The 10,299-nt window shown below is 41.6% G+C and overlaps 1 protein-coding gene across 5 annotated transcripts in view; it reads left to right on the top strand.

Annotated features, from left to right (window-relative positions):
- Positions 1-10,299, top strand: part of Dock7 (dedicator of cytokinesis 7) — a 191,754-nt gene that overhangs the window by 172,891 nt on the left and 8,564 nt on the right. For 3 of the 5 annotated variants that reach the window (XM_055628697.1, XM_055628699.1, XM_055628700.1), the window contains 5 exons: positions 1,918-2,043; positions 3,172-3,261; positions 3,383-3,619; positions 4,117-4,260; positions 6,991-7,097. In XM_055628697.1, coding sequence (XP_055484672.1) covers positions 1,918-2,043; positions 3,172-3,261; positions 3,383-3,619; positions 4,117-4,260; positions 6,991-7,097 — 704 coding nt within the window. Of the gene's footprint in view, positions 1-1,908; positions 2,044-3,171; positions 3,262-3,382; positions 3,620-4,116; positions 4,261-6,990; positions 7,098-10,299 lie in introns of all 5 variants that reach the window. The other 2 variants (XM_055628698.1, XM_055628701.1) reach the window with 1 other exon arrangement.

Genomic DNA, 10,299 nt, shown 5'->3' with positions numbered 1-10,299 from the left:
TAGCCTGAACCGAGGTGCAGACCACTGAGGCAGTGAGGTCACAGGTGCCCTCACCATCAGGTCAGGTCACAGTATTGTGTCTTTTTGGAATCAGACACCTTATACATTGTCAGTGGAAATACTAATAAAATGGAAGCAAGGTAGCAAAATTCCCATCATGCAAAGATGAAGAATTTGAAAGTTGGGCTGGAGAGATAGCGTGGTGATTAAGAACAGTGTCTGCTCTTCCAGAGGTTCTGAGTTCATTTCCCAGCAACCACATGGTGGCTCATAACCATCGATAATGAGATCTGGCGCCCTCTTCTGGCATATAACTGTACATGCAGGCAGAACATTGTATACACAATAAATAAATAAATAAATAAAGTTTTTTTTTTTTTTTAAGGATTTTAAAAGTTTAGCTCGGGGAAGCAAACCCTAATTACTGTCTTTAAATAATATCAAAGAGTTAGAATAACATTTTAACCTGGAAGCCTCTTGAGCCATACTATAGTGTTTATGGATTTCAAGAGTGAGAATTATTCATATATGAGACATTGTTTGAAAATGAACAATCACAGACTTGCATGTGGTCATCTTAGATCTTTTGTGTGTATTCTATCCTATGCCTTCCTGCCTTGATTGTGTCAAAGTACACTATTGGCCTACTGGTGGTTCTAAGAAAAAAACCTTGTAAAATTTAATTCACCCATAGATTTTATTTTCTATAAAAATCAGCTAATATTTATGTTAAATTTTAAAGTGAAGTAATTGAAAAAAATGTTTTTAAGTTGGAAATTTTATTTCTTTAGCTCCAAAGATACTCTTCTTATTATGAATGAGAATACGGGCTTAATTTATTGTTCCTTTGCTCACTTCAGTATTATAAAACTGGTAAATTAAGGACTAAAGTTTCTCATTTTGCTTAATTGCCTGTAACATTTGTTGTTCCCTTTTTAAATGTGTATACCATCTGCCTTTTTCTATATAGCAAAAACAAATACGAAACAATGGGCTTTAGGAGAGCTCAGGGGGGCTTCACACGTTGATTTTTATGAGTCACTGCAGAACCCTTTAAAATAGCTTTGGCTCTGTGGTCCCTAACTTGCATGGAAAATGTCCAGATGTTATATACATTGAAAGAGTTGGTTCTTGCTGAACTTGTATGAGAACTAGGGTGACTTTCTGCCCTTTTACTTGCTGTCGGTGTGGGCTTAACATTAGGCCATAGCACAGGATTGTGGGTTCTGGGAGTCATACAGTCCGTCACTGAAAAGACCAACAAAATGGAAGCTGAATAGTAATTGTAATACAAAGATCGAGGATTGGGACGTTCGTTTATTGGTTGCTATTGGCACTCTTTAAAGTAATAGCTTCTCTCAAAATTTTGTTATTACCTTGCACTCAGGCTTTTTTCCTTTATATTTCATTTTTACTCTTCTACTTACAAATATTTTTAACAACACCGATACTGATGAAGGAGTTTTCATATTAATACTTCTGAAGGGTTTTGACGTTTTGCTGATTTTGTGTGCTATACCGGAAGCTATCCTTGCCTCAGCTTCTGTGTCTTTTTAATACACTTAGAGACTATGAGAAGGATTGCGCTGACTTGAAAATATAGTAGTGATGTGTTCTAATTAATAAGACCTTTTGGTTCAAGAAGAAAAGTAAGTTAATGTAGCCCAGCTGTGTGGACTTTAAGACAGAGACCATTCTGCTTTATTTGGTTAAAAAAGCTAATTTGCATAATCCTTGTTAGAAGTAATGAAGAAAGACTGTTTTCATTTTATTACCCTTATTTGAAAAATAAACATAGTTTTGGGCTAATTTTTGCCGTGTTTTGGAATTTTTACAATATAGCAATTTAAGCGTAATTTCAAAAAAGAAAAATCTTTGCATTAAATGTTTTCATTTTCCTAACCGTAGGATGGTAAGCGGATGTTTGGCACCTATTTCCGTGTTGGTTTTTATGGGACCAAGTTCGGGGACTTGGATGAACAGGAGTTTGTTTACAAGGAGCCTGCAATAACCAAACTCGCAGAGATCTCTCACAGACTGGAGGTGAATGCTGTGGTGGCTCACAAATGTCATCTCATCTTACGTTTCTATAGCGAACAGACTTTTGTATCAGTTTTAATTATTGGCTAAGCCAGATAAATGACTTTTGTGGTGTATAGGAATTTTTGAGAGGTACAACAGCACCCTTTCAAAGCCTTTAAATCTTTAATGACAACAGTAAATTATTAGCTACACTTTTGAGGCTTTATTTTCACACATTTTTCTAAGCTCCTTTATCCTTCAGAATTACTCCAATTTGTCTACACTTGAGAGAGAGAGAGACGAGAGCTCAAGGAGCAGTGTGTAATGAGATTGGAAGCAGAAGCCTTGAGAGTGTTGCCTCTGTGGAATAGCTGTCTAGTGAGACGTGGTCAGAGGTTGACCTGGAGTCATCGGGAAACCCTGTGGATTCCCCTCTTGAAAACGCCTTGCTTCTCATAGATAACTGTTCTGCATTTATTCTGTTAGCACAGCTTTCCTTTCCAGTCGCTCTTCTGGACCCTTCTTTTACTGCTCCGAGTGTGGCTATGTCTCAGGTGCACTGGTGTCACCTAGGAGAATCCCAGATCCCACCCCAAACTCCAAATCAAAGTCTACATTTGACAAGATCTTAAGAGACTTGTGAACAGTTTGGGAAGCAGGACTTTAGGCCTGCTTCTACTCTCAGCTGGAGTTTTAAAGTCTTACATGTGACTTCACTGGGTTTGGTTTTCATGAACTGGCTCACTCTATGGCTCTTTACTTTTTATGAACTAGGTAAATCTTGAGAAATACTGAGAGCCTGTTTCGCAAACTTTATCATACGACGCCCCTTTGTGGGAGGCGTGGGGATAACTCTTAGGGAGCCTCCTGGGTGGCTGCATTTAACGGCCACCTCCTTTGCTGGCCTAGTTTTCTGCAGAGCCGTGACTGTTGCCCAGACTTCACCTCTTGAGCTCCCCATGTAAAAAAACAGCTTTTGTTGGAGAAAATTAATTTTGGGGCTGTTAAATTTAATTGCATAGATGGAAATAACATGGTTAGGATAAAACTTGCCAAATCCCATAGTCTTGCTGAGTACTAGTTCTCCTCAGGGGGCTACTGTGGCTTACTAAGAAAATCATGTAAAAAATGTCCCTCTCTTCATTACAGGGGTTTTATGGAGAGAGATTTGGCGAGGATGTGGTTGAAGTCATCAAGGACTCCAATCCCGTAGACAAGTGTAAATTAGATCCCAACAAGGTGGGTTGTTGGCACTTCGAGGGTGTGCAGTGCTGTCTTTGAAGGTTTCCACATTGTTCTGCTTCTTGCAGACGAGGGGACAGATCACTGTCAGTGAATAAGGACCTTTTCCCTCTTCCAGGCATACATTCAGATCACCTACGTGGAGCCGTTCTTTGACACCTACGAGATGAAGGACAGAATCACTTACTTTGACAAAAATTATAACCTCCGCCGTTTCATGTACTGCACCCCCTTCACGCTAGACGGTCGTGCCCACGGGGAGCTCCATGAGCAGTTCAAGCGGAAGACCATTCTGACAACGTCTCATGCCTTTCCTTACATTAAAACAAGGGTCAATGTCACTCACAAAGAAGAGGTAATGCCGCTACCGGGGAAAAAGGATTCACGCACAAGTATATGACAGTGTGAATTAACATGTGGTCCTGGCAGAAGCTGTGTCCCACCCTCTTTGCATACTAGGATTTTACAATTTTTGCATATTCATTATTGGCTATCTGGAAATTTGTGAAGTCATCCTCAGCTTATTTTTTTAATTACTGTTTTTTTTAATTTTTATTAATTTAGGGATCAAGGGTTGGCTTTTGTTACATGAAAGCTTATAATGTGTCCCCATTTCTTCTGGGGTTTTTTTGTTTGTTGTTTCAAGACAAAGTTTCTCTGTGTAGCCTTGGCTGTCCTAGACTCACTTTGTAGACCAGGCTGGCCTCGAACTCACAGAGACGCACCTGCCCCTGCCTCCCAGGCACTGGGATTACAGGCGTGTGTACCCGCGCCCAGCCTGACTTTCTTATTTAAAGCTGACTAGGTAGTTTTCCGTCAGTACACTGACCCAGCTGCACCTGCTTTACTCAGATCATCTTAACACCAATTGAAGTTGCTATCGAAGACATGCAGAAAAAGACTCAGGAATTGGCATTTGCGACCCATCAAGATCCAGCAGACCCCAAAATGCTCCAGATGGTTCTCCAGGGCTCCGTAGGCACAACTGTGAACCAGGTTAGTGCTTCTCACTGGCTGTGTGCAGCTGAAGTAACATCGTAATGTTTACAGAATGACAGAATTGTGCAAGTCAAGTGAAAAGGTTCTGTGTTGGATCAGTCATACAGCACTGAAATATACATGGAGATAAATTGAGAAACAGATTGTCACAAATTTCATACCTGCATTCCCTGCTGCCTCTGCCTATCTGTTATGTTGTAGGAATTTGGTCATTTAAACTCTTCTTTATTAGACAGTTGTGGAGGCATATATGCCGTCAATCCCGCACTAGGAAGTTTGAGGCAGGCAGATTTTCTGAGTTCAAGGCCAGCCTGGTCTACATAGCAAATTCCAGGCCAGCCAAGAATGCATAATGAGACACTGTCTCATAAAACAAACAAGGAAACAAAAACAAAAAAATCTTTCATTAAAAAAAGTATACATGATTCAAAAGACTCATTTGCAGGTCTGTGTTAAATGCGTGTGAACCTCTGATGTCTTAGATCCTTGATGGCGTTCCCTTCTCCAGATCTTTTCACAATAAATTCTGTGGAATAATTAATGTGAAAGTATTTTGGAAAATGTAATAATATTTTCATATAAGATACCACCACTGTTTTCTATGCATTTTGGAAGTCATTGTGATATCCCCTATAGTTGACTTCCTGAGATAGTCTTGCTCATGGTTTTAGGCATCACCCAGTCTTGAAGAGCATCAAGAAAAGCTTTAGTTGAGTTTTGCATATGTCTTAACTATTTTTGGATTAAAAACCAGTGCCAAGAAATGTTCCAGCATAGAACTGAGATAAGACTTTTGTATACCTAACATATAAGTGGTGTTTGTTTTTTCCCTTCAGATGATTTAAAAGACAAAAAATCTTGTTCAATGTGCTGTATCAGGAATATAACCTTTACAATGTTGAGGGAAATTGTTTTTGTAAAATCAAATGTAATAACCAGTGGATTGGCAGATGCAGTGAAACTTGTACGGCCAGAATAATTAAAAACAAAACTACAGAGCAGAGTGCATTTGATAAAGTCATTAGTCAGTCCTCAAAGGCCTATTCATTTCTTTTTTTTTTTCAATTTAAAATGTTCTTCCTATTTATTTTATTACAGCTTATTCACTTTATATCCCAGCTGTAATCCCCCCTCCATCTCCTCCCAGCCCCACCCACCCTCCCTCTTCTCCCCCTATGTCCCTTCCCTAGTCCACTGACAGGGGAGGTCCTCCTCCCCTTCTATCTGACCTTAGGCTATCAGGTCTCATCAGGGCTGGCGGCGGCGGCGTTGTTGTCGTCGTCGTCGTCGTCGTCTTCTTCTTCTTCTTCTTCTTCTTCTTCTTCTTCTTCTTCTTCTTCTTCTTCTTCTTCTCCTTCTCCTTCTCCTTCTCCTTCTCCTTCTCCTTCTTCTTCTTCTTTCTTCCTCTCCTTCTTCTTTCTTCCTCTTCCTCCTCCTCCTCCTCCCCCTCCTCCTCCTCTTCTTCTTCTTCTTCTTCTTCTTCTTCTTCTGTGGCCTAGTAAGGCTGCAGCCTCCCAGGGGGAGGTGATCAAAGAGCTGGCCACTGAGTTCATGTCAGAGATACCCCAGTACCCCTTACTAGGGAACCCACTTGGAAACTGAGCCGCCCCAGGAGAGGAGAGGGTCTAGGTCCTCTCCATGCATGGTCCTTGGTTGGAGTATCTGTCTCAGTAGGGCCCCTGGACCCAGGTTTTTTGGCTCTGTTGGTCTCCTTGTGGAGTTCCTGTCCCCTCCAGGTTTTTCTATCTCCCTCTTCTTCCATAAGGTTTCCTGTACTCTGCCCAAGGCTTGGCAGTGAGTTTCAGTATCTCCTTCATTAGCCTTGAAGAGGTGCCTTTGGAAGGCTCGTGTCCTGTTCCTTGTCTTCTACTTCTGATGTCTATCCTATTTGCCCTTCTGAGTGAGGTTTCAGCCTCTTTTGTAGGGTCCTCCTTGTTTAGCTTCTTTGGGACTATAGATTTTTACCTCAAGATCCATCTATACCACTACTGGTCATATATCTGAAAGATGCTCCACCACATAACAAGTACATTTGCTCATCTATGTTCATGGCAGCTTTATTCGTAATAGCCAGATGTCCCTCAGCAGAAGAGTGGATGCAGAAATTGTGGTGTTTTTACATAATGGAATACTACTCAGCAATTAAAAACAAGGAAATCATGAAATTTGTAGACAAATGTTGGGAACTAGAAAAGATCATCCTGAGTTAGGTATCCCAGAAGCAGAAAGACTCATATGGTATATACTCACTCATAAGTGGATATTAGCCATATAATATAGGATAAATAGACTAAAATCTATAGTCCAGATATAGGGAAGAGGCTGAAACCTCACTCAGAAGGGCAAACAGGATAGATATCAGAAGTAGGAGAAGACAAGGAACAGGACAGGAACCTTCCACAGAGGACCTCTGAAAGACTGTACCTATCTGGGTATGGAAGGAGATAATGAGACTCATAGCCAAACTTTGGGAAGAGAGAAACAGAAAGTCCTGGAGGAGACGGGCCTATTCATTTCTTTGAAGGATGAACCAGTAGGAAAGGAATCTAAGTATACGAGGCAACAATGTAGATCTGATGTTAGGTATATCTGAAGCAATCTGTCAGGAATCCTAACAGATATGCGTATATTCAGTGTAAATGGGGCCCTGTCAAGGCTCTGGTCCTAGGGGTAAACCCTATGGCTCTCAAGAATAAAAACACTGAATTGTTTCCTTTTGTCTTTCAGGGACCTCTGGAGGTTGCCCAGGTCTTCCTGTCTGAAATACCTGGTGACCCAAAGCTCTTCAGACATCACAACAAGCTGCGCCTTTGCTTCAAAGACTTTACTAAAAGGTACTTGAGGCTTCTTGCAAAGAACTTCAGATTAAGAGTGGCCAATGCCGATTTGAGATCGGCATCACAAGGAGCTGGTGAAAGGAGAAAAATAGGAATTGGTTCACCATGAGAAGCAATCTGCATGACATTTGCCAGCATGGACCCACACCCTTCCATACCCTGACTCCTTTAAATTGAAAGCTGCCTCCTGTTTATACCAAAAAAAAAAAAAAAAAAAAGTATTATTCTCCAGTATGCAGCACTATAGTTTCCCTCCCTCAGGAAATTGGAAACAAACAAACAAACAAAAGTTGAAAAGGATTTATCTTTTATACCTTCTCAGTGCATGTATGTCTTTGTACAGTCTTTGTGTTCTTCAGTTTCCTTAACAAATGAAAGATAATGTTAATCTCCCTCTCCTAGAGAGGTTTGCAAATTAGTTCAATATTGCTTAGGTGTCTAGGATCTCAAAGGCACTGTATTCGCCAAGTTATCGGGAGGAGGAAGAGGGACTCTGCATGTAACTGTTCTGACTGCTGTGACTAGTTGCACTGAAAAGATACAAAGTAGTGTCAGCAGGGGGAGGTGCGCTTGGTCTAGAGCTCAGAGGATCTTCTACCGGTGCAGACTCGGGCTGTGTTGAATTCTTCCAGTAACTCTTTGAGGCCAACATCCGAAAAGCACCAGACTTGCAGGAGGAGGTAGACATCAACCTATTATCTGAAACAGCGAGCTCCTCCCCAAATCCAGATTCCCAAGAGTCAGCACTGGACAGGCTAAGGGCAGCAGTCAGGGCATCTAGTCTTATCTCCCCCAGCACAAAAGGAACCTAAAGAATTTGCTAGACTAATAGTTAGCACAAAGTAGATATTCAGTAAATATTAGATTTTTTAACAATAGGGGAAACAATCATTATCAACTCACTACTTAATTTCTAATTTTTATACTAACAGTATAATCCCAAGACAGAGAATGATTAATGTTAATTTGGCACATTTTATGTGGACCTTGAAGAATTAATTCTAGATTATAAGTATAAAAGCTAAAAGGATGTGCCGAACAGGAAAAAATATGAGGCAGCTTCTGGGCCTTTATAGGAGTGGTCAGTAACCCCCTGATGCCAAAGCCACAGAAGCCAGGGGAGAAGAGCCTGCGAAACACCGGGGAAGGTGAAACAGGGGTCAGACTAAAAGAGCCTTCTCGAGGCTGTCGCCATAGCCCAGTCGCACTCGCCTAGTACATTCAAGGCACTCACTTCAACCCCCACACTACCAAAACAGTTTCTGAAAGAGCCACTAACCCATTAAGCAAATGCCCAAGTGCCTGAGTAGCACTAACAGCAGCAGGGCTAGAGCCAGAGACCCCAGGCTTGTACTTCCTAACACAAATCGGTTATTGAATATATTAGACATTGGTTTTTTGTTTGTTTCTTTGTTTTGTTTCGTTTCGTTTCATTTTCCTGTGTGGTCCTGGCTGTCCTGGAACCAGGCTGGCCTCACACTCAGAGATCTTCCTGCTTCTGCCTCCCAAGTGCTGGGATTAAAGGTGACCTCCACCAAGAGCTGAACATTGTTTTTTGTTCTTTTGTTCTTTCATTAGTAAATGTGGACGGCACTGCCTTTTTATTGCATTAGCTTTACAAAACTCTCAGCTCCTTCTGCCTGAGCTTTAAAGACATCCAAAAGTAATGCTTAGAAAACTTCATCAGGGGCTTGGGGGACTCAGCTCCATTGGTAGACCGGCCAGACTAGACTGAATCAGACTCTGTCAGAAAAACTAAACAAACGTAATCAGTTTTCTGAAATTTTGCGATTTTTAAATTTATTTTAACTATACATTGATAAGCTTTGATTACACTATATACACTACACTACCCTGTAAAATGAACTTTTATTTGCCTGTTTCAGTTGTCATCTCAGAGGTCTGTTGCCTCCCCCTGTTAACCTAGGCCTACTCCTGGAAGCTTCCAGCCTGTACAATCTAATCTAGGCCTGGAATGTTTTCAGGCTCTGGGACGCACGACTCTAAGAGCTCCCCCTTTCTTATTCTTGCTGAGCTCGGGGCTGGCTGGTTCAACTCAGCTGTTCTGGCTCAGACTCCTCTTCCACCTGACTTAATCAGTCTGGCTTCTCTCGGCCTCTGAATTGCTCTGCTTGGCCTCAAACTAACTCCAGCTGTTCTAATCTTCTGGCTCCTTCTCATACTCTGGCTCATTCGGTGTTCACCTGAGTTTCCTCTCTGCAACCTGTCTCTCTATTGCTGTCCCAGTAAACTGCCTCCTCTGCTCTCACCCTTGCCCCTTCCGAGGCTTCCCTTTCCTCTCTTCTCTTGAGAGTTGGACGTATCGTGTTCTGTCAAGTCTTTCTCTGATTTGTCGCTGTTTCTGCCACTCAATTAAACATCACTTTCAAACGTGGGTACTTCCAACTACAAACTAAGTTTACCTTCATTGTTTGGGATTAAAGACATGTACCACCACACCTGGACCTAAGCTTTTCTTTACCTGAAATGTGTTCTCCGTCAGGCTGCCCTTGAGTTCAGATATTCTCGCCTCTCTCTCCTGGATTAAAGGCATGTCTGTATTCCTAGATGTGATCTCTTGCACAGCAGCCATGTTCTGAGTTAAAATTCCTCTACACTGTTTGCCATTCTAAATGAGAATTAAGTATTCTCCTTACGGTTCTCCTTGTTGTTTAGTTTCTTTAGGTCTGATTATAGTATGGTTATCCTATTTTATATGGCTGATATCCGCTTATAAGTGAGTATATACCGGGCGTGCCTTTCTGGTTCTGGGATACCTCACTCAGGATGATCTTTTCTAGTTCCATCCATTTGCCTACAAATTTCATGATTTCCTTGTTTTTAATAGTATTCCATTGTGTAAATGTACCACAAATTCTGTATCCATTCTTCCATTGAGGGACATCTAGGTTATTTCCAGATTCTGGCTATTATGAATAATGGTGCTACGAACATAGTTGAGCAGACGGGAGCCTCCTATAGCGGTCCTCTGAAAGGCTCCACCCAACAGGGGATTGAAGCAGATGCTCAGATCATAGCCAAACTTTGGGCAGAGTACAGGGAGTCTTATGGAATAGAAGGACCTGGAGGACAGGAGCTTCACAAAGAGACCAACAAAGCCAAAACATCTGGGTCTGGGGTTCCCTGCAGAGACTGATACACCAACTGAGGACCATGCATGGAGAGGACCTAGACACCA

Source organism: Psammomys obesus, unplaced genomic scaffold, assembly GCF_907164565.1.
Source record: "Psammomys obesus unplaced genomic scaffold, mPsaObe1.curated_primary_1811, whole genome shotgun sequence".
Lineage (NCBI taxonomy): Eukaryota > Metazoa > Chordata > Mammalia > Rodentia > Muridae > Psammomys > Psammomys obesus.
Note: the sequence above shows the minus strand (reverse complement) of the source record. Positions and strands in the feature narration are given on the sequence as shown.